This window comes from Cupressus sempervirens, chromosome 11, assembly GCF_028749045.1.
Source record: "Cupressus sempervirens isolate cs-2001-9-10 chromosome 11, ASM2874904v1, whole genome shotgun sequence".
Lineage (NCBI taxonomy): Eukaryota > Viridiplantae > Streptophyta > Pinopsida > Cupressales > Cupressaceae > Cupressus > Cupressus sempervirens.
This window is the reverse complement of record NC_143128.1, coordinates 752,953,490-752,979,205: the sequence shown is the minus strand read 5'-3', so window position 1 is coordinate 752,979,205 and position 25,716 is coordinate 752,953,490. Positions and strand designations below refer to the sequence as shown.

The 25,716-nt window shown below is 36.8% G+C and overlaps 1 protein-coding gene across 6 annotated transcripts in view; it reads right to left on the bottom strand.

Moving 5' to 3' along the window:
* The window catches only part of LOC149531785 (chaperone protein dnaJ 10-like), a 269,087-nt gene that overhangs the window by 234,812 nt on the left and 8,559 nt on the right, over positions 1 to 25,716 (bottom strand). For all 6 annotated transcript variants that reach the window (XM_089809009.1, XM_089809011.1, XM_089809008.1 and 3 more), the window contains exons 2-4: positions 18,732 to 18,791; positions 17,760 to 17,842; positions 17,277 to 17,436 (exon numbers count right to left, since the gene is read on the bottom strand). In XM_089809009.1, the coding sequence (XP_089665135.1) occupies positions 17,277 to 17,436; positions 17,760 to 17,842; positions 18,732 to 18,791 (303 nt within the window). The remainder of the gene's footprint in view (positions 1 to 17,276; positions 17,437 to 17,759; positions 17,843 to 18,731; positions 18,792 to 25,716) is intronic.

Genomic DNA, 25,716 nt, shown 5'->3' with positions numbered 1-25,716 from the left:
GATGATGATGTGGATTCATTTTCCACTATTTTCACTCCTTCCATTCCAATCTCGAAGGTTAATATCATGGCTCTTCCTATTTCTTTTGCTGCTCCTCGCGTCCCTACACATGAACAATATGATCACTTAGCAAATGTGTTTGAAGATTTTCCAACTCTTACCAGTGGTCAAGTTTCCCAACTTGATACATCTTTGATAGAATTTGAACTCTTCATGACGTTGTCTTCTCAACATGTTCCTATGCCTTCAGCAATACAAACTGAATCTTGCTCAGTCACTACGAATATACAATCTAGATCAATGCCAATGGTCTCCACCATGCCTACTTCTGTAGATGAAAGTTTCAGCCTACCTGCATGGTTGAGTAAAATAACAACAAAGAGAAGGAAAGTAGTTGTTCCTCCTGACAATCTTCCTATTAAGAAGACTAAATCCAAATCTTTGAAAGATAAGATTGTTTCCAGAATTTTGGTGGATTCTGATAAAACCAAATTTGTTGAGGAACTTACTTGTTCTGACTACAAGTTTACTAAGGTTGAAGTTGGAAAGCAATCACATTTGGGTTGTTTGCAAGATGTTCAAGATGCACTGGCCAATGTATCAAAAAGCAATCATGAGCTTTGGGAAAAGAAAAATCGGCTGAAACAGTAGATCTCTCGTTTGAATGAGGCTATCCAGAAACAATATTCTCAAAGTGTTGTTATGTCTCAAACATCTAAAGAGAGAAGGCTGATTGAAGCTGCTAAGTCTTGGATACAGGAAATCATTTATGAAAGAGTTCAAGCTATCATAGAGACATTTGCAGTTCTTAGGTGTGTCAAAGAGATGAATGAAATGGAGCAAAACTTAATTTCTTCTTTGACTCTGGAAGCAAATAACTTGAAAGAAATCCTTGACGATTGGGATAAAATGGTGAAATTTGATATAGATGCCTTGGTTTCATGTGACATTCTTCTGTAATGTGAAATGTTCTTTAGATTTCAAAGGCTCATTGGTTACAAGGAGGAGACATTAAGGAAGCTAATAACAAAGTTGCAGGTCGCCTTTGGAGATTTTCAAGCAGTCGAAACAAGTGTTACCTGTGATTTGGAGCAAATGGGATGTTATGTTACTAATGAATCTGGTAATCTTAGTGCAACAGAGATAGTAAATTCAGAATATACCAACAAGATCAATGCTGATATAGATTCTGAAGATTTTGGTTCACATACGATGAACAAGTTTGTTTTGTATAAATCCTTGACAAAACACTTGTTAGATACTACGGCAAACAATTTCAAAATCGTGCAATCAGCATATGCAAATGCAGTGAGAGTTGAAGCCATATTGAAGACTATGGAAATTGTTGATCTTCCCACAGTGCGTGACATCACTGGCAAATTCAAGGCACTGAGAAACAATCTCTAAGATTGGTGTTTTGTTTTTATTTCATATTAGTAGTTGTAAGGAATGCATTACATGAAAAAGCATAATTACATGTAATGCGAGTTACATATATGTAAAAAGATGTAATGCGAGTTGCATGTGTAGTTGCATGTAACCCTTTATTTTCTCCTGTAGTTAGACTAGGTCAAAGTTGGTTCAGTTGCTCCCACTTTTTTCTCCACCTTTTTCTCAACTCACGTGCTTACATAAAAGAGTGCCCCCTCATTGTAAAATGATCATCATCTTTATGCAAGAGAGCTCTGGAGAAATTGTGCCGGCAGAACTTTGTTTGTGTAACCACTATTTTGAGAGAAAGTGAATACAAAGGAGCATTTGAGACTTAACTTTGATTGAGCGAAATTGTTATTTGTGTGAATTGTAAGCTTTGTCTATAATTCACTAAGTTGTGTTTGATTCATGTTATCTTGTGTTATTGGTAATTGTATCTCGTGAATTGAATAGAAAAGAGTTTGGGAGCAATTGAAGCCAAAGCTTTGACCAAGAGCAATTGTGAAAGTGTATAGTTAGGAGCTTTGCCTGTAGCTTATATTTTCTTCTTAATCACAAAATAGTTAAGTATTCTTACTTTTAGGAGTCTTTGTGCCCTAATTGTAAAGCTTTTCATATAGAAATACAACCGGACTTAGAGTCAAACTGGGACATTTTTCGCTAGCCTTTGAGTTAGTGAAGGTTTATCAATATCACTGTTTCCAACTCTTGATAGAAGTGTAGTTAGAGATTCACCCTGCCCATTACTCGCTCCACGAGTAAGTGGATTCTTTCTTCAAAGATAAGAAGAAAGGATATTGGTAACACTCATTTTATAAAAATTTCTCAACTTCTTGCTTATCTTGAGTTGATCCAAGGAACGATGAGAAGAGGGAGCCTTCCTTTTAAAGTAGGAGAGACTGTCTCACAAGCTGTGGCTAGTCATCCTATTTTGTGACTGGATTTTCACCCAAAACTGTCAGTTGCAAAATATCCACCCAACAAGTATGTAGTTGGCCGTACGGATGAAGGTCGTATAGTAGGAAATAAGGGTCGTACTGTGGCTAGAGAAAACTGTACGGTAGCTGGAGGTGAAGTAGGAGACAAGGAAATGGCCGTATGGTAGGCCCGGATGGCTGTACAAGAGGGTGATGGAAAGATGTACGGCTAATTATACTGGGCTACAATGGCAAATGATGTACGAAAGGAAGGAGAAATGCTAATTTCTATAATCACCAACTTATGGATCCAAATTCACAATATAAATCCAAACAAAAATAAAGTTTGAAACACGAATAACCTTTAATTGATGTTTGCCAAGAAGTGGTGCTCCGATTTGCCAAACCTAAGCGAAGTATTACATGCAACAATGGAATAGGGTGAGTGTTGAATCCCACCGAAAACCGCACGAGCCAAATAGGAAAGATCTTTCACTTCCGAAATGGCGAACAATCTAGAACTCCAATAGGAATTCGCAATACATAGAAATAATCCAAAAAAACATACCTAAAACTACCTATAAGTAGTGCTTAAATACTCGTCGGAAAAACTTTCCAAGGGTGTTCAAAGATAGTCGACGACGACACAGACTGAGGAAAAAAAACAAAAATGGGTCCGAGATATATTAAATCAATCGTCCTATTAACAATAATTTGATAAATGATTTATTTTATAACGAGAACATTACACAGAACATACATCAACAACTGCATGCATATCTCTAAACTCCTCCATAGATGGCTCAACTGGCCCAGAAGTAGCCGCCAACACCGATATGACTATATCATCTCATGCTCCTACTCCCACTATTGCTGCATCGCCATCAAGTACATGATCTTGGGAATTCATGCCAATAACTACATCATCTAACTCAACCTGACATGAATTCTCATCACATTCTATGTCAACTGTGCTCAGCTCTTGCAATATCTCATAAGAAGTGTACCACATATTTGTAGCCGCAATTGTATCATTAGATTTTGCTCTTTGAAAAAGTGATATCAAGCTCCCCTCAAATCTCGGATTTGAAATCAATTGGGTCATCTGTTTGTGATTTTGATTCAATTCATTTACTAGCACATCCAACTATTTTACAATACCCTATATCTTAAATTCTTCATCCCTAGGCAGAGAAGTACGTCCTTTGCGAGTATAATATCTACATGTAATGAATCTCCTATCACCATCCATGTCACTATACCAATCACAAATTTAATCTGACAATCTCAAAAGTAAGCACCGACCAAAATAATAACCGATCCCAATTCCTGCAGGCTAGCAGGAAACCTTTCTGATACCACTATAATGTCCCCGACTTGGCCCAAACCGTTATATTGATGCACAAACTGATATTTTTATATGTTGCATGATTTTCAAATTTTTTTAATAAAATACATACCACTGTAAAGACCCAAGCTGGCTACAATTCTGCACTTCTTAACATTTTTGCAATTCTCTCGAAGTTTTCTAATTTTGGTATAGATCAACAAACTTCAAGTAATTTAAAATAGACAAAATAGATAATCCGACTAAAACTGAAGATATACTTTGCATTATGTTTTTGACAAACATATATCAACATAACAATTAATTCATTGGCACCTAGAAAGCAAGTGTTTTGCCTAGCCGTACCACCAATGATGCTTTCCTTGTTAACGCATGGCTCCTCAAACCAAACAACAACCGCAAATTAAAGTTGCTCTCCACTCCAACACCAATATCTACCCAAAATGAATGTGCAAGCCGGCCACATATACGGAAGCACAAGATGAATGTGTGACCTCCAAATGAGCAACCGCAATAGTAATTCCACGTCCAGCAGCTAAGTAAAATGGACGCAGGACTGGTATCAAGCTGTCTGCAGTCTCCAAGATGCAACATTGTCTTTATGGGTACAACTCTGACTTCACAAACGTTGTCACACCAAAAATGTCGTCCTCTTAAAGTCAATTGCTCTCCCCAATCAGAATTCACAACTACTAGGCAATTTGAATTACTGTGATTTGGAAATGTCCACCGTTCTCTCCTTAGCCACAAGAATATAGTAGGAGATTAACTAACGAATATTAGATCCACTATACTTCAGCAGTGAAAACACTCCTCAGATACAGTGATGATAGTAGAGAATTGGGCAAACTTAGCTATACCTCAGCAACTAATTTACAAAGTATTTCCAACCCTTCTACATCAGCAAGGGCATACAGTTAAGAACCCAGCCGCAAAGGCACAAAATCAAATATATAATTAAGCATGCTTTTCTCAACAAATGGGCTTGTATTTATAACCTCCATATGCCCTTTTGTTGCCAAAATGTAACTTCATCAAGAAGTTTCACCACACAACATTAATTAGAAGCTTCCATTAGATTCTCTAATTTGACTCGGCTTAACTAGTTAATAAATGGCTCTTTCCAATGATAACTCAGCCTTCAACTTCAATGAAATTATAAAGTTAAATTATAACTTTATAATGAGCTATTTAATTATTTAATAATAATAATTTGGCCACTAAAAATATAATAACTCCCAAAAATATTCATTTAAATATGTCGTCTGAGTCAGGATTCATACCTATTATTTCTTCATGTGACCAAATGCACTTTCAAAAAATAGAAAGGGTCCATCTCAATCAACACCCAACTTACCACAAATAGTAAGTACACAAAACTAGCCCAAACGAAGTCCAATCAGAGTCAACGAAGACCAACCGGTAGCTTACAGAATTGTGGAGAAGACAAGAGCCTCCCAAGCCAAGCCACTACCACAAAAGACCCTCTATTCACAATAATTAGCCTACGAGAATCTCAATAATAGGCTAATCTATCAAATTTTGATGCCAAAAATGGGGACATTACACAATGCTAAGGTAAAACCTATGCTTAAAACTAAGATGCTAAACATCCCAAATCAGTAATGATAAGCTTCAAAATTCAAATGCAAACAAATAATGGCTTCAGCAATAGCAAAGTCTTCCTGACCTGGCCACAATAATCATAGAATCGGAAGACACAAACAAATCCTCTTCTCAGCCACAGTAGCAACAATATGAGAAGATGCCAAAATCTCGGTCCGAATCCATTATACTTCACCAATGGATTAAATTCACCAAACTCAATCAAAACCCTCACCGAGACATAACAAAAAGGCGATAGACAATTGGATGATCTATTTGCTTCATGAAGTCACCTTTTATAATACACTTGGCTTCACCAACACACCATTAATTAGAAGCTTCCATTAAATTCTTTTATTAAATAATCTTTTCTAGACTAAACTGGAACATACTGAATCATGAAGAAGACAAAACCCTCTCATAGCCAAGCCTCTGCCTCAGAAGACCCTCTATCCACAATAATTAGCCTACAAGGATCACAACAATAGGCTAATCCCTCAAACTCTGATGGTGGCAAAAATATGAACATCATAATATCTGATATGGCTGATTGAATATGCAAGATGATCTTGATAGATTTCTCTCATTTGACAGCAGGGAATATGTTATGAACTTGTCTATAATTGCTAATAGTGATTGAATTGCTATGTTGGAAATGACACTTTAATGTATGCAATGTAGAAATATGACAATATCACTTACAGTGATTGAATTGGTGTCTCAGATACAATCCTTTAATTCACACATTGTCTAATATGGTAATATCGCTTTACGCAATATAGTTGCTATTTCAGATATGGAATTATAATCTTACAAGAAGTCTGATGCAGTTTCTGATGTGTTCAGTTTATCTTTGTGACAACTGTGTTGTCTCTGATCTTAAATTGATGTGCTTGCAATCAATAATGGCCGATGAGCGAGTCCAAAAATGGATAAAATTGATAAAAGGTTCCAAATTGATTGTTGATGGAGTGATTACAATCACCGTCTTATATCATGTATTTTGAATGGATAGAATGTGTCCAAGAGACAGGTCTGATATCTAATCGTAATCGAATCAGTTAATATCCAATCAATTAAACCTGTAATCACTGCCATGTTAAACAACTGGCTGCCATTAACCTTGATTATGACCAATCATCAATTAGTCAACTCTTCTCTTAAACTGATAATCTTGACTTTTGATGGCAATACAATCAACAGTTGTAAACTCCTTATCATTGTTCTAGAATTAATCAATGTTTGTACAGATTAACCAAATCATTGATATCATTGTTGATAACATGAATCCTTCTCCAAGTATATTTATTGTCAATTAATTGTATAATCACTAGTATTAACACTTCTATCGTTGTCAATAGTTTCTATTTTAACTAATACTTCTTCCCTGTCATCATTCCATAGTAAACATTGGTGAGGAACATTTCACAACATGACAATCATGAATGTGCTCAATGTAAACATGGTACCAATTGAATATTTGTTATGTGTGACAATATTTTGGTTACACTGTTGTAGACGAAGGTGATTAATATTTTGCATTTGGTCGATCAATATCTCAATGGCGCTGCTAGTTAATTGCTTCACACAATTTCGTTATTGTTTGTATCTTCACCAGTTTAGTACTCTATCCAAACTTGCAATCTTTGGAATGGAACTAACAGCAATATGCATAATTTTACTTGCTACTAATACCAAAGCTGTCATCTAACTAATAGTTACGACTATTTGATTAGTCAGCTTTCTTCTAACACATTCTTTGCCGATTCTTGGTTGAACTTCCTATTTCCTTTCTGCATTCACATGAGTGATTGGACCATGAAAAAATTACTATCTTTTGTGATGTCCCCTTCTTAATTTTCCCTAGAATTTGCCCTGAACACGATTGCAATAGATTAGGGTTATAGTTTACCAAATAAATGTTTTCTTTAATTGTGTGATATGTACCTTGAGTATTGCATTCACCACATATATATATATATGAATAATAATGAAAACATTATTCATAAACAAATCAAGCGTTAGAATAAAGAGAACACATCTCCATCATTATGTGGCACTTAAATCATGTGTGAATTCCAATTATAGAAGATCTGGAGTATGGAAGCATAGTAGAGTGCCCTAAAATCTAGTTCTCCCTCAATACATTCTCCTCCATGTTCTTTTACTATGATTCACAAATTGAAATAGACGTAGGAGTTGGGAAGGTACTTGCAAAAAGCTTCCCTTAGCAATTCTCCTTCTCATAATGCAATAGGGTGCCCTCACAGCTATTATTCCTTAATTGCCACTGCAATAGGATGCCCTTAGCGGTTCTCCTTCTGACAATACAGAAGGGTGCCCTCATAGCCATTATCCCTTAACTGCTACTGCAACAAAGTATCATTACCAATTCTCCCTTAGTACAACTTCCTTCTTTACTCTATCGACAAGCTATTCCAGTGTTGTTATGTATATTTAATATTTATTATCATATAACCTGGTGAATGTATTTAGTTGTTTGAATGATCTTCTCATGTCATATACTCAGATCTTCCCTTTAAGAAGTACCAATTTTTCATTGCATAAAACAAAGGTGATGGTCATTAATTGACTTACAACCTCTCACCATCACTTCACCTTTAGAAGCTCTAAGCTCGAGATTGCTTCCTCATATACCAACCTGGGTTTTAAGTTTTCTGGTCCTCACTTCAGCTTGAGGCATATCCAGCCATGTATCAACAAGGGGTATGGTTCCCTAGCTCTTCTCAAGAGACAATGTTTTCAGCATCACTTCCAAGACATCTTGTCGAAGATGACACTTCTTGATAGAAAGGCTTATGTGCCCATTGCCCTTTATGGCTTTATGGTTCAGAGGCCTTTTCTTCTAGAGTTTGATTGGGCTTCCATTAAGCAGGTTCAAGTTCTCCTCCTTTGGTGGTTTATCAGATGTAGACAATCTACTCCTCATAGTAATGTTCTCACAGAGTTTGGTGCCAGCTCTTTCAGGATTGAGGCCATTTTTTACCTCATTTGGTTCTTACATTGTCTCCATGGTTTTGTTGATTCCTGCAATGGTCACCAAAGGTAGCCCTATCTTTCTTATTGCTCCTCAAAGTTTCTTGCCTCTTCTATCGAACTCACTACTAGTTTTTTGGGCTCGCAAACCTCCTTGGCTCTATCAATATCAAGATTGACTGTCTCCCCCCCTTTCCAGTACTCTTTAGATGCCCCTCCTCGCCTCTTCCCCTCCAAGCATGAGTTGAACAGGTGCATTAGATCTGATATTATGGGCAACATATTCAGACTACTTGGGTCAACCCCCACATGGATCTTTGTTCAAAAATGGCCTTCTATGTAGAGCACTTTCTTCAGCTTCAACGTGGCATTATTGTTCATCCCTTATGCACCTCGTCATTAGCCACATTCCCTCAGGATTCCCCTTCGATCGTTCAAAGTGAGTTTGCATTATTTTCAACTTGAAACTGACCACCAATTGAACAAATATGACAAATTTTGCCATCTTTTTACTCTCAGTGAGGTGGAGTTAGAAGAGCACTTTATCTTCCAGTGTTCCACTTCCCTATTTACTAAAAGATTAGGGACAGGTTCTATTGTCTTTACAAAAAGGCCCAATCACTCTCCTCCCTCAAGTTTACACACGAGAGGTGTATTGCACATTATCTATAGGAGGTCATTCAGTTACATGATCACTCTCTCCAGCACCCCTTTCTCCCTCTTTTGGATCAGCTCATCACCACCTTTCTTGGGACGACACATGGCACAAAAAGACATTTGGATTCTCCTTGTCATCTAGGTCTGTAAGACTCCACAAATTTTGCTTGCAGAGATCCACCCTTCCTAGTTGAGTGGGTTACTTTCAGAGACAGTGACATCGAAATCGACATTGTACAACTTATCCTTTGGTCCTGACTCCTTAGGTTCTTCTTTGTCACCTTGATTTAGGCCCTAGCTTTGTTTGGGTGGATCAAGATTTTCTCACCCCTTCCACCCCCCTTTTTAGGTTCCTCATTTATCTTGTTATATTGATCTATGTTCTTTGATCATTGTTTGGCATTCTTGTTGTTGGTCAGTCCCTTCTTTTGCTCTTCAATCCCACTGATTCATTTGTGGTCATTCGTGGGATATTAATAACTTTAGCTTATCTTATCTCCCTTGGATGTTCTCCACAAATGAAATCATCCCCTTTATGTTAGCATGAATGCTGATGATACTACATTGGGGGATATCCTAAGCATTGGAGAGTATTGATATGTTGCATTCATGACTCTATTTGTCATTGATGTCAACATTGCATGGTTTCTGTAAAGGTTGGCTGAGTAGCAAACAGAGATCTTGATGGTATGGAAAATGGTTTGATTGTCTGGTCATGCGTAGTTATGGACATGTTCGGCACAGTGTCCTGATGATGTTGTCAAGTGCGCAAAGTCTAAGTCGAAGACGTATGGAAGATGTACCTAATTTACAAAGAGCAGTTCAGAGACAGAGTATTGGGAAAGCAGTTCCTGATGGTTGTTGACTATCTTACATCTAAGATGTAATGAAGGGATGCGTAGTCAGGCAGTGATAGACAACAATCAAATGATGATGTCAGCGAGTGCACAAGCCTTAGTATCGCACATGTGAAATTTTGTATAGACTGTGAGCCGACAGTGCTTTTGTAATTGTAATCATTATCTTATTATAATTAATTGGGAAAGTCTCAAGGCCGACTCAAGGAATTATTATGAAGATATGGTATAAAGGAAAGATGTTTTTCTTGTTTGTAAATATCTATTGTTGTATGAAGTGCGAAGTGCGAAAAGGAGTAGAGTGCTTACTGAATGCATGTAAGCGATCCAAGGGATTATTGGATGCGAGATTTGTGATCTAGTTACAAGATCAGAAGGAGCAGAGGTCCGATTGACAAGACAGAGAAAAAGGAAGGAACTAGTACAGTACCAATTCTATTATTCTACAAGGAATAATACAGAGATTATTTGGACAGTGGGTTCATTGGTCTTTCCCTTGAAGTTGTTTGGGTAGTGGGTCTAGCTGTCTTCCACAACTCCTAACAGGGACTCATATGTATTGAATGTTGTAACAGACTCTTAACAGGATCTATCCTCTAACAAGGAATATTTATATTAGTATATCATCTTGTGGGTACCATCCCCACCAAAGTTTTCCCTCTGATCAAGGGTTTCCCTAGTGTTCATATCTGGTGGTATTGTGTATGAGTATCTTGTTGTGGTTTCAGTTTATATTACTTGTATGGTTAAGACTGTTTAAGGTTGATAATTGTGATATTAGTTGTATAACTAATTCACACCCCCCCCCCCCCCGCCACTCAGTTATATCAATGGACTATATATTCTAACAATTGGTATCAGAGCTTCAGGTCCTTGAAGGATAAGCTTAACAACTTTGGGAGATCAATGGCGAATCTTTTCAGAAAGGATAGTCCTAGATTTGATGGGGCCAACTATGACAGTTGGAAGGACAAGATGAAGACTCGTCTGTTGTGCATGTTAATTTTGTAACATTGAAATCATATTGGTTTGATGGAACAGATTATACAGATCTAATTATGCATAAGATCCCTTTGTAAAGAAAAGTCTATAAATATAATTGTTTAGTTCTCAAGTATGGTCAGCGTCTCCCTTGGGGTAATCTTGTTTTAGTTTAAACTTGAACAAAACTAGTTAGTTTAATTACTACTTAATGTATTCCCTAATAGGCGCCGATTTTGAGAGAACAATTATGGCCAACCTAGAGAGGGACATGTCCTTCTAGGGACATGCCCCTTTGGTGTCATATTTATGGAGGTTGTGTTTGTGGATAAAGGAGACACAACAAATCTAAGTCTGCTCCTTTAGCATACATTACCTCATACAAATTATAGCAGGATATACATATTATTGCAGAACTATTATCTCATAAAGAAGGACCAATATTCAATCTGAAATTGATCAAGACAATCTCTAGCACTTCGAAGGTATTATATTAGTTTGAATTAGTTGTAGAATTTGCAAAATGTTTCCAGTGCATGGTTCCGAGATATTGGATCTTGACAAAGAGTCAAAGACAATTGTTGAAGAAGAAAAGCTTGAAGGATGCAGTGAAGAAGAGAAAGATCTATTCATTTGTAACATGAGAGCAAGAGAAGCTCTACTGACAGCTCTTCCAAAGAACAAATACAGTCACGTAAAGTCCCTTGCTACTTCTCATGAAATTTGGAAAACTTTAGAATCTACTTTTGAAGGTGATGATCATGCAAAGAGAATGAGATTACAGAATTGGATATGTGCATTTCAAGATGCTGTTGTCGGTGAAGTTATAAAATAGCCGATGGGTAGATTAGCATGTTGTCAGTAATTATTATGTAGCCGATGAATAGAATTAATTATATTCGAATGGGCGTGACGGTTGAGTCACCCCTTCGGAATGGTATATGTACATTGTCGGGAATGGACTTTGGATCATGGTTGTAATCATCATTGTAAGCACTATGTAATCTCTTCGGCATATATGCGAATAATAAAAGGATTACTGTTGCGTTACATGTTCTTGTCTATTGTCTGTATGCATTAAACTATTTACCCCATGCGGTAAACATTTGGCGTCGTTGCCCCATGGACCTGGAACGAAAGCAGAGGACTGAAGACTAATGCCGAATCAGCTTAACAAGGATAAGAATAAGATAAAGGAAAAAAATGAAGTACGCACTGCACAAGAAATTTTAATTTTGGCACAACAAGCCGAGCGCAGATGAAGGTTTCAGCAGATTGTCAACGAACACTAAAGCACCGAGGAATTGTTGGAAGAGACTCGACAGCGGTTGAACTTGGTGGAAAAAACAAGGGAGGAATTTCTTAACCTGTATACGCCAAGGGAAGAGAATCTAGATGATAGGGAATTAACTCACACGGCTTGGAGTGCCGAGGGAGCACGAGCATGGAGTGAACTCTTCGTTCGAGATACATTTCCCGAATGGACAACTTCGCTTGAGAAAAACCCTTTTTCACCAAGTAACGTGGCTATTGGAAATAAGACGACTGTGTGAAACAGCACGGGTGTGCAAAACAGCGTAGGTGTGCGAAACAATGTGGGTACACAAGTACCTCCAACTCGAAAAGTAATGGCTAGACCAAAGGAAAAATTGCCAAAGTTTGATGGTGATGGAACGGCCGATCCAATCAGACACCGTAAGACATGCGAAACAATTTGGACGGCGAATGGCGTAACCGATATAGATGAATGGGTCCGACAATTTCCAGCAACCCTAAGGGGTGTAGCAGTTGATTGGTTTGCCGACGCCGATCCCCAAAAATTAACTACATGGGCGGGAGTTAAAAATGAGTTCATCACCGAATTTCAATTGCTGGGAGACAACAATGAGATCATAGCAGAAATCTACACCAAAAAGCAAGGGAAAAATGAAATAGTCCATGTATGTTCCAGAAAACTAAAAGAATTAATAAATAAAATGGAAAGTAAGCTGGCAGATGGGCTGAAAAAGCGATGGTTCATTGAAGGACTACACCCGGAGTTAAGGAAGAAAATGAAGATTGTGCTACCATCATCATACATCGAAGCATACAATCGAGCGATGGACTTAGAGAGTGAACAAAAAACAAACAAAAAAAAGTAGCTCATCCGACTCAACTGACTCGTCTTCGGAAGGAGATAGCAGTGGTGATGAAAAGGATAGTAAGAAGATATGAGCCCTCCAGAAGGATATGATCAGAATGATGAAGGAATTTAAGAATATGCAGAAAGAGAAAGTGAAACGAGCTATGGTGTACGGAATGTAAGACAAAAGGTCACACGAAAAGATCCTGTCTGAAAAACCAGTTCTGCAATATCTGTCAAATTATGGGACATTCCACAAAAGAATGCCCCTTCAACATGAAAACAAGAGGGCATCAACAAGTGATCCTAACACAGGAGGCTTCCGCGTTCGGAGGGAGCGGAAACACCGTCAATGATGGTGCCACTTTGAATGGGTACAGAAATAAAGAAGAGGGCAAAACAACAATACCAACAATAACAGCAACAATAATAATCGGGGCAGCAGCCGAATTCAGTACGATGCAAACGGCCACCCAATGGTTTAATGCCGAGCATGCAATTTTTAGGGCCACTTTGCACGGAACTACACATCAGCAAACACACCAAAGTTATTATGCAGATGGTGCGGTCTTAGAGATCATGAAGATGCCAAGTGCCCAAAATCAGGAGTCAATTTGATCAGCAATGGCGCGAACGAAGAAGTCTTAGCAATCACTCGTAAACAAGCCAAACTGTACCCCGACTCGATGGAAGAAAAGAAGAGATTGGAAGCAGCGCAGGCGAAAATTGAGAAAGCAACGCAGGCAGACAAATCACAATTGAAGGACACTATCAGTACCTCAACGAGGAACTGCGCAGAACAAAACATTATAAGGCAGATATTACAAACTGAAGTACCAGTCAAAATAACCGATCTACTGCTTACAATGCCTCAACTTCGATCGGCACTCACAAACATCGCTCCAACTGCTAAACCACCAGGAGAACATGGAAGGAAAAAGGAAAGCGAAGCAAGTGCAGCAGACCCAATGCTGCTAGCCCTCACATCCGGACAGCATCTGGGAGTTGTAGAGATGGGTATATTAGGAATGGTCCTTCCAAACACAATTGTGGACAAAGGTTCAAGGGTAAAAGTTCTGTCAGAAGATACCTGGAAGAAGTTGGGGCAGCCAACGTTGTGGCCACCTAGGTTCCAATTACTAACGGCAGACCAACACGGCATTAAACCTCTTGGGATCCTGATGGCACAACTAGTGACTATTGGAACACAATCGTTCTTGTTCGACTTCGTCGTCATCCCGCTGAAAAGGAGAGGATATGACGCCATTTTGGGCCGAGGATGGCTTGTACAAGCAAGGGTTAAGCATGACTGGAAGAAGAATACCCTATCAAAGGAGCGCGGAGGCAGAAGATTCATAATTGACCTGCACACACAAATGGTAGGTGAGGAGGCAGCGTCATCGGATTCCAAAGGCAAAGGTGGAGGAGATGACGAAGGGAAGAAGTAGATGAAACTAGATAAGGAAGGAGTCCCACAATTGGAAGGTGGATCGAAGGATGATAATCTGGATTTGGTGAACGGACTATTTCACTGGCAAATGGAGGATTATGAACTCTTCCCGAGCTACAACATGTTGGGTGTCGAAGAAGAAAAAGGAAGAAACAAGTTCCCAAAGGATTATAGTAAACTAAAGGAAGGAGAAGTGCAAGTGGATGAAACACCGGCCCATACATTCAGTGAAGATAAGCCGATAAAATATGAAGAGGCCACGGTACAAACCATGAACCTTGGAGATGATGTTGAACCAAAAAACATACTGGTGGGAGATACCTGGCAGTGACAGAGGACAGTCAGATGATACTGCCATCATATTATTATTGCACACTCACTGACATCATATTATTATTTCCTATTTACAAAAGGGGACATTACATCTTTATTGGTTACTTGTATCTATGTTCAGCCTTCACATATGAATCAGTCTTGAATATGTAGTGATATTTGATCCAAGCACTCTGATTAGTCTACTGATTCCTATTTGACTCTAATGATGATATCATTTGATATGCTGCTGGTAAATGATTCTCAATCTGGTTCTCTTCTATTCTTACTGCATGAATGCTTAGGATGCCTTTGTTATGATATTCATATCACTTTCATGATTGTCATGACAATTACTATCTTCTATCCTCTTTGTATGATGATTGTTGCAATGAAGGTAATTGATATATGTCACCCTTGATCATGCCACTTGATCCCAACCCATCTCAATCTTGCATCATGTGAAGTGTTGTAGGAAAATCATCTTATTGATAAGACATCACAATTTTCCTTCAGAAGATCTTGAAGTTGTGGACTTTATCAATAAAATGTGCAAACTACCTACTTGAACTTCTAACTGCTATGTACAATGGCAAAACATTACTAGATTAAGGATGCGGACATCACATACATTTACGTTTATCCCCCCGGTCATGTTACAAACTGTCGGCATAGAGTTTAGCTGCTCACCAAAGCGCAGAGTTATTCTTACCCAAACACTTTTTTGTTATAATCTAAGTTACCATATTTGCTCAGTCTAGGGCAAATCCAAAAGTCGGTTCTGCATAAAGTTCGGTTCAATTCTCATTCGTTGTAAATTTTCCACCAGCCTAAGGAATTCGTGACAAATTCACATAGCGGGACCCTCATCGAACTTGTGATGAATTTTACAGACATTCATTTGTCTTTTGAGAGCCGGGGAAGACTTTGGGATGAATTCAGTGAATTTCCAACGAATTTGATGTCACGTTAATGTTTTTTAAGTTTTTTCGTTTTTACTTGTCATGTCAGCCATAAAACAACAGACAAAACACAACAAATTTTTGAATTAAAAAAACTAAGGACTTTAATAGGCAGAAAGGTTGAATGCTGGAGCATTCACAGAAAGGTTGCCGTTGAATGCTAATGTGTGCACGGCAATTCGCAGGAGTATAAGGTTGAGCCTGGAGTATAACTGTTTGCTGGAGCATTTGTTGGAGCCTGGAGTATCTGTTCACTGGAAACTCAAGCACAGCACTCACGCAAGACAAAGTAACTTTATTACTCTAACGCCCCCCTTAAGATAAACTTAGGGAGTAGACTGGAACTCGTGACACAACAGGGAAATAGGAAACTGGAATTTTTGCTAATTCCTTCATATATGCGATGGTGTATTTTTGCTAAATTGTTTTAATATTAGCATAGTAGTGAATGAATTTATTTGCTGCTGCATATTTTTACATATATTAGTATTTATTCATTTTAATCTTGTAGGGATGAACCGAAAACAAACCTGATCCCAGACCCAAAAAAATTGAGTGGATTTCAAACCCGAATGTCAAACGCGCATACAAACCAGAATCTGAGCCTGCAACTTAGGTTATAATCATATTACTTAAGTTCCCAATAATTTATTTTTTCCATTTATAGACGTTAATATATTTCCATTTTATTTAAGTTTGCATATATGTTGTTCAACATAGTTTGTCACTTGCCAAGAAACCTGACTATAGGAACATGAACGCATCTCCCTCCCAATAACACAATCTCTGGTGACTATATTTATATATAATATAATTATATCTTTATTCATTTATTTGTGTACCCTGATTTATCGGTAGCCCCATCCCCATGTCTCCAGATAACTATGTTGTCCATTGTTCAATCCAATTCTGCATTGCATGCCAGCAGTAACCTACCCAAGTAAAATCTTGCTATTTGAATATTGAAATAATGAACTGCATTTCCCTAAGAGTATTCACATTTTTTGGTGATTGTATTTACATACATTATTCATGTATCCTTATTCATTTACCTGTGTACCCTAATCTTATCGACATCCTTTTTCCCTGTAACAATATCTGCTTCTGCTGTCTCTAAGTAATTATGTTTTAAAATGTTCTCTCTGATTGTGCATCACATGCCTTCATTGATCTGCCCAAATAAACACCCACTAGTTGAATAATGAAAATATGAACTACATCTCCTTCACAATATTCACAATTGCTGGTGATTGTGTTTGTATATAATGTAGCTATATCCTTTTTCATTTACTTGTGTACCCTAATTTTGTCTGCATGCCCCTCCCCATGCTGGTATCCCTCCCATATGTCTGCAAGTAATTATGTTGTCCAGTGTTCTAATTGCTTCTATATTGTATGACTGCACTGACCTGCCCAAACAAACACCCACTATTTGAATAATGAAAACCTCTCTCAGAATTGTTGGATAACTTTGATCTTTGCATATGTGCAGGGTTTCTTCAGGAAACATCTGTCACTTGAATGTATTAAACTATTTATAGATGAACTGTGATTCACACGAGCTCGGGGAAAGATGACAATGGAACATGGAAAATAATTACAAAACATATTGGATCATTTATGTTTAAGCCTACCTTCAGCTTTTCCTGTAATTTCCTCATATCAACTTCTTCTCCTTCAATTAGTATTTCAGATGAAGCCAACGAGGCCATTGCAAGCTGTCCTATGTAATCTTCAAACAACTCACTTCCAAATAACATGGCAAAGACTGCTGTTGGATCTAATATAGTTTCCCTGTGTTTATAAAAAGCATAAGACAGACAGATGTCAAGAAAACACTTTCTGAAAATCCATAGTAAAATACAAGAAGCATCTATTAACCCAAAATGAAAGACCTTGTATAAAGGCCACTGCAATGTTCATTATATTACTCAATAAAGAATCAATGCATCATGTAAGAAAGAAAATTAGGAAAATTCGGAGAACATTTCTGACAAAAATCTTTACAGGATAGAAAGAAATTTATCCCAAAAGATAAGAAAGAATTAAAATGTATTGACAAAGATATTCTCAATCTACATAGAGCTATAACACTGCATTTGTAAGGAAATGCTTACTTTGATATGCCTGCCTTCCCATTTGTATCATATGCGGCTCTTTGTGTTGGATCACTAAGAACTTGATAAGCTTCTCCCAATGCCTACATGAATAAGATTATTTTTTCTTGAGACAGCCAGTGAGATGCAAAAAAAGAAGAAAATATCGCTTTGGTCACATGGACCTAATATAGCAGAGAGATTGTAGAAACAAGAAGAGAAAGACATGGTGATTAATCTTCTTCTCAGGTCATAAACTAGATCTATATTTCAGAAAGTTAGAGAAAAAGATTCAGATAGCTAAATATTTTTGAAGAAAACACACTCTTAATTTCAGTTTTAAAAGAACAGTGTTAGAAAGAAATTTGGACAAGATCAGGTCCACAGATTTTAATATGTTTCAGAGGATGAATTTTTCTTAAGATCTGTCAGAGGATAAATTAGCCAATACAATTTCCATCAAACTAGAGGTCCCATTCCATATCTCAGGCCACAATGAACTGTTGAGGTTCCTAGTTTTTTGGCATCAGAACGACTGTACAACTTGGCTTAACATGTTAGAATCTAAGCTGTCATTTGTTAATTACTAAAATAAGCTTCTTTGAAATAGCATAAAAATGAAAAGCTTGAAGAACCTACAAAGAAAGGAATTTTAACTAATTTACAACATTTGTTTTCATAAGTTATTATAACTCGAATTATGAGTGAAAGGTAGGAAACAAGACCTAATATTGACTGTGTTCTTGAATGTTGCTCGTTATACATAGGGACAGTGGGACCATCACATATCGTGAAAATCCCAAAATAATACACAGGTAGATTACAAGATACAAAAGATTTGGTATAGAGCATTCAGTCGTTTCATAATATGAGATTTGAAGTTAACAGTGACCTCTTGCAGTTGTTTTGGCAAAAAAGAAGTTAAGCTTACATCTAGCTGTGACTAAGAGAAACTTAACATATTTCACAGAATTTGATAAAAGCATCACTTGCCTGAAACCTTTGGGCAGCTTGAGGATCATTTGGATTTTTGTCAGGATGAACTTGTCTTGCCTGCACCCATATAAATAAAAGTCTTATATTACAATCATCCAAGTTATGCCTAATATATGCAATTTAGAGATTATTCTTTTTTCAATTAACAAAAAGGAAAAAAGAAATTAAACATCTACAAAAATGCAGATTTATAACAAACATGTTAATCAACACAAAAAAGGAAGCATTGAGGTCTATACATCCAGAATTTATTATGACATAGTATAGAGCAAAATACCAAGAGATTATAAAATTGCATAAATGAAGTACTCAAGTCAATCAACTTCATTCTTCAATTAAATCTATTCATGGGACTACAAATTCAAATTTTACCATGCCATATGTCCGAAAACATTATTAATAAAGAATTTCATACCAACAAACAATATTGTATACAGCAGTTCACAGAGCAATAGTGTTGTATACAAGTCAAACTTTATCAAAAACTCGTAAATCACCCTTCAAAACCCATAATACATATTTGTAAGTCCCCTTTCCAAGCTAAGTCACTTGTAAGTCGGCTTATAAAGCCCAAAAACCAGATTTTATATATTTTAATGACTTGTAAAATACTTTGGAAAGCCTGACCACTTAACTCCTTAGACTTGTAACCTTTAATGTGAGCTTTAATATCCAGTGCAAGTTATAAATTCATTAAGCCTTGCATATAGCTATTCAAAACCCATTTCTATATTGTTTTTCTGTCATTGCAAGTGGTGGGTTTTGCATTTCAAGTATAGAAATTGAAGCAAGGCTTGCAACATGAGTAAGCAAACCCAAACTTACATATTTTTTTCGCTTCTAGAGTCATATGTTTTGCATTTCAAGTTTGAAGTTAAGATATAATGCTAGTCTCATCACCTTCCAAACCCAAAATGAGATGTTTGCATGCATTTGGATCATTGAATCTGACTCTATCACTACATGCTCACCTTAATGGCTCATGGAAGAACTTTCCCAAGTTCTTTGATGATGGACAACAAAATCCTGATGAACAAATTGCTCCATTCTACATTGCATTCGGTGTTCATGGTGTTGAACACGAAGACATATTTGTAACGCTGTTCGTCAAGACTCTCCAAGGTGTGGTTGCTGACTAGTTTTACAACCTTGCACCACAGACTATCACAAAATGGGCTACTCTCATAGCCAAGTTTGATGATGTTAATATTTGTAGCTGCACGAGATATATTACCTGCAATGGGCATCCTATTTCTTTTGCTGATGGAGCCATTGCATCAGTGCTGCTAGTGTATTTGCCTCGTGTCCTTCACGTGATTACAGAAGTCCTCACATTATATGGAAGGACATTTGTTTATGTGTCACAATAACTGCTCCTTCACTTCATTACGGAGACTCGAAATCTTTAAAGATGTAACGGCAACCATTCTCAATCTTCACCATTCTTTCTAACTGCCACGAGAGAGAGACAGCAGGTTTTATGCCCTTTTGGTATCTCTGTGTTTTGTTTTGTAATGCTCAAGTTATGTTTGAATTGGGCCTATCTTTGTGATGATCGGGTATTCATTCCTATCGGACAGAAGTCATGTGATTATGTAATCAGGTTACATTCAGTTTATTGTGCTTTTGTTCTTCAGTTATTCTGATCGCCACTCAATGCTCAAGAGTTATGTCTGTGCATGGTCGCATGGTCTGTCTTGGATTGTAATTGTCGTCATATGTTTATCGTGCTTCTAGTGGTGTCTCTTAGTGTTATCACCCTATATTAACATATAGTTATAGATTTGTATTTTTATAATTCTTTATCCAAATATATTCATTAATGATATCAAAAAAGTATTATAAATAAATTATAATATCAAGAAAGCCAAGATTAAATAAGTAAACCACCTTCCATTTTCCTAGAAAAGGTTTAATAATCATATCAAGAAAATAATTAAATGATATGTGTTTTATCACATCTTAATAATTAAATAGTTATAAGAAGAACTAATAAAAATACAATTAACAATCATTTATCAATAAAAGGTATGATCTCTTGAAAAGAGACAAACATGCCTTTTGACTTTCAAAAGCTATGACCATTCTATAGCAAAAGATATTTACAGGGGTTTCCATTTAAAAATAGGAAAAAGAGAATTATCATGCAGGATAAAATGAAAACATGAAGGAGAGGATTGTAATTTGCAGGAAAACTATTACCAAATTCCCATCACCATCTTGCAAGTGAAATCAGCATTACAATAATTTTTACAACCACCATAAATATGCAGCAAACAAGAATGGAATCTAATTCAAACTTTTAAAATATGTGGATCAAACTTTAAAATTAATGATAAATATTATGGAAAGAATAAAGGGAAGTTACATAAGGAGATCTAAAAAGGTAAGTTTTAATATAAAATTATGTTATTTCAATTTTATAAAGAGTATCATGTTAATTCATTTGTAGAGATAAAAAGTGATATATTTATATATATATATATATGAGCCTTTTTTCATTTATTATAATGTGATATTTAATATACAATTGATATATAGAGAGCATGTATTTTGTAATAAACAAGTACTTATTATTTTTTTAGAGATGTAAAATGGAATAAAGGATTGAATAAATGTAATCTTATGATCCAAGTATAACTTGGTTGAGGGCATTCGTTATGAATGTCATGATATGATCCAAGTATAATTTGGTGGAGGGCATTCATTGTGAATGTCATAAAACGATCCAATTTAATTTGGTGGAGGGCATTCGTTATGAATGCCATGATATGATGCAAGTGCACTTGGTGGATAATGATCCAAGTATAACTTGGTGGAGGGCATTTATTGCGAGTGTCATGGAATGATCCAAGTATAACTTGGTGGAGGGCATTCATTCATTGTGAATGTCATAGTATGATTCAATAACTTTGTGGAGAACTTTCATTACGAATGTTAATCATTTCAAATTTGACAACTTATTAACGATATAAAATATTAAATTATATGAACTTACCAATTTCTTATGGTCCCAAACTAACCCTAATAGTGGGGACATTACACTTAGCCTACCCACGATTGTAAGTCTTTCTTGGGGGTGTCAAGTATAATATATGTTTTTCTGGAAAGTGATTTTTTAATTTTTCGATGCTAATGCATGCAATATTTTGCGTGATAAGGAAGAACTATGATCATTTGACCTATTGTTGGTGCTTCAAAAGGAGAGGTACATATTCTGACAATGTCTTTTATGTGATAACAACCTCTGTAAAGAAGTCATTCATCTAACTTAGCTTGTGAAGCATTGTATTGAATGTTATGATTATCAATAAAGGATATATCTTGGGTATGGTTGGGTTTTTCCCTCGAGTAGGAGGGTTTTCCCAAGATATCTCTAGTGTCCTTGTGTTTCTTTCTTTATCTCTTATTTATTTATGTTATTCTGATTCAAAAACTTAACATGGTATCAGAGTGGGTCTACATAAAGATCCTGAACTAGAATTATACAAGCAACGTTTAGGCAGTAGAAGTGTATAGTAGACCTAATCTCAATTATATCAAAGGCTCCAATGAATGCTCAATTATCATCAACCAACACTTAGCAGTCCACTTCCAGCAGCTCATAGAGATCACCTTGGAGGGTACCTTTATAGTACTCATATGGTGAAAGAGATCATGTTGTTGATAAAAGGGAAAGATATGGAAATCGAAATCTGAAAGGAAAAGTATCTTATGTTTGTACCCCAGCTAGAGAATGTAGTTGGTACTGCAATAGGCAGGCTCCACATAGACAATCATCTCAGAGTGTTCAGCCAAGTGCTAGTCGAAGGAGCATTCAGTAGTCTAGTGCTCCTTCAGTAGGATGTCGTTATAGCCCAAGGGCATGCTTCACTTGTGGTTAGCTAGGGCATAGGGTAGGGATGTGTCTTAGAGGTCATCTGCGGAACCGAGCCTTAGGGTAGTTATGTTTGAGCCTACAGTTGGGGATGCAAGTAAATACCACCAAGTATTTTGTAGTGGTTGATAGCCGTTAGGCGGAGCACCAAGGCACTGTTGTGGAGACTATAGATGTGTTGCATGGTATTTCTACCATTGTACTATTTGATTCTAGTGCTTCAAATTCTTTTGTTTCCTCCTATCTTGTCCAATAATGTGGGCTAGTGGCAGTACAACAAGTTGATAGTTGGCAAGTTGAGTTAGCCACAGTTTCTAGAGTGACCATGGACTCCCTTGTTTGTGGTTGTGTTGGATTTGGGAACCTTCACCATTGTAGATCTGTGTATCCTACCCTTTGGTTTTTATGGTGTTGTGTTGGGTATGGATTGGTTAGCCTCTCACCAAGCGAATATTGATCGTTGAGCTAAGTCTCTATAATGTGTTGATGACACAAGTGGGCAAGTTCAGTCTGTAGGGGTCCAGAGACTAGTTTCACTATGTATGATCTTAACTAAGCAATTGAAGCAGAGTATGCAACAAGGATATCAATCATTCGCAATCTTCGTTGGTGACCTAAATGGGGTTGAGAGTCGAGAGATATCCCTTGATGATCACTCACTTCTCCATAGTTTGCTAATGAGATACTAGGTATGCTGACTCAATGCAAAATTGATTTCCACATTGATCTCATTCCTAGAATTGAGCTTTTTTCTCTGGCACCTTACTATATGACTACTTAGGATTTGAGTGAGCTTTGTGTGCAATTAGAGTTTTTGTTGGCCAAGGGTCATATTTGTCCTAGTGTATCTCCATGGTGTGCACCAAACATCTTTGTGAAGGAGGATGGGTCCTTGAATCTGTGCATTGACTACCCACGATTGAATAAGGCGACAGTGAAGAACTGATATCTCTTATTGAGTATTGATGATATGTTTGATTAAATGAAGGGAGCGAGAGTGTTCTCAAAGATAGATTTGAAGTCAAGATATCATCAACTTTGTATCCAGTCAAGATATCATCAACTTTGTATCCATGAGGTTAACACTAAATGAACAACTTTTCATACATGCTGTCGGCATTATGACTTCATGGTTGTACCCTTTGGGAAATAGTCATCTATGGAGATCATAGATGACTATTCATTATTTTGATTACAAATATCATAGTTATTAGATATTAGACTATATTTCTATTTCAGTTTGATCATATATGCATGATGATGCTAGTGATATGACATTATGATGTATGATGATGTCTAGCTTATTTTTTATTCAGATTATGGATTATGCATCTAAAGGACATTTATTGGACTCATAAATTATTATGCTTATATGTTGTGGATATTTGTCTTTTACTTTCAGTTAATATATGCTTAGAATAGCCTTAAAATGATTATTTAAATGCTTTCCATTTAGTGCTGCATCATTACGATTATTTGTTGTGTATTTTTGTAATGCACTACTGCTATGCATTTTTCCCGTTGGTGTTGGTACGAAGTGAGACGAAGTCGTAGTCACTTGCTTGTGAATTCTAAACGATGTCCCATTTTCCTTCACTGTGATATTTTGCATTATATGTGCTTTAGCTATTTATATATTGAGCATCTACACATGATGTTTGTGTGTTTATTGACAAATACCAAGTACATTCATTTTGAGTTGCATTAATTGAGTGTGTACCTATATCCTCGACAATGGCAATAGGAGATAGTGACATTGGCCTTTCATACTGAGTCAATGTCCTCCCTGTATGGATGACATATCTATGTTATTGTTATTGTTATCCCTCCAGTACATGTTGGTAAATTCGGATTTCATGATGCATTATGTGATTTGACCTGTGACTTTATGAGTGTGTTAGTTCCTTTTAACTCTACGGTTGTCATGGAAGGTTTTAACTTTTAATGCTGATTTTATTGTGTTTGAGGATTTTTATTTATTTAATTTAATTTACCGGTTGATTTGTCATAGTTGTTGCAATCAATTTTATTATCTAGGAAGAAGGGGCCAATATATTATTTAAGTGGTTCAATAATCTATTTTATAAGTGACTCTTGTAAAAACTACTTATATGGAAAAAGTGAGTGAGTTTCAGCCCTCACTTCTTTTGGTTTGGGAAGAATTTGTATTTTTGCTCCAAAAATCCTCTCGAAGCAATTTGTTATTTTGCTTGTTGGATGAGATTTGTTCTTTGGATCTTCACCAGGAGCGACCCATTGGATTTGGGACGTAATTCCTCATCTTTGCTTAAGGTTTCATTCTGTTTGGCATACTTTGCATTGTTCTCCTCTCTTTCTAGTTTTTGGCTCTTACACTTGAGGTAGGGCTCTTGAGATCCTAATCTTTGCCTGGTTATTTCGAGTGCTTTTAATTGATTGAGATTTATGGGTTGAGAACTAGTGTTCCCCCACTGTCTTATTTATTTCCATTACCTAGTTGGACGAGAATGAGTATTTTACTATTTTTATGCTTGGGGTTTGAAGTTTTCACCCTGTTATGCTGTCGGAATTTGTATATGTGCCCAAATTTTAGTTTTTATTGGATTTTCAAGACATTGGGTATAAAATGCAAAATGGGTTTTGATTTCCTTGAATTCTGAAATGTTTGAATTTGTGCATTTTGTGTCTGCCCAGATTTTGCCAGTTATTTGTTTGGTATGTCCTTGGTGTTGGAATGGATTTTCCTCCATGATTCCAATAGTTTCACATTTTTACTTTGGGGTTTTCGGATCCATGGACGACTCCATGTTCCTGGTTGAGTTTGTCATGTGCATGTATATGTGGCTTTTTGCTTGTGTTTTTGCCTCAATGCTTGATTTGATCGCATTTGGGATGTGTGGTGATGGTGTTTGAGATCATGCCACATGCACATTGAGTGTGCTAGATCGGAATCCTACGAGACCCGCACCCTTGGCTTTGGACCAATCGAGAATGTTGGGGATTTGGAACTTTTGGGTGCTTTTGTTTTTGTGCCTTTTGGCTTGTGTTGAGAAGTGGGATGGAGTGAATCTTCAAGGTGTACCCAAGCACAAAAGGGATCCAAGGTAACCTTGCTTGAGTTCTTAA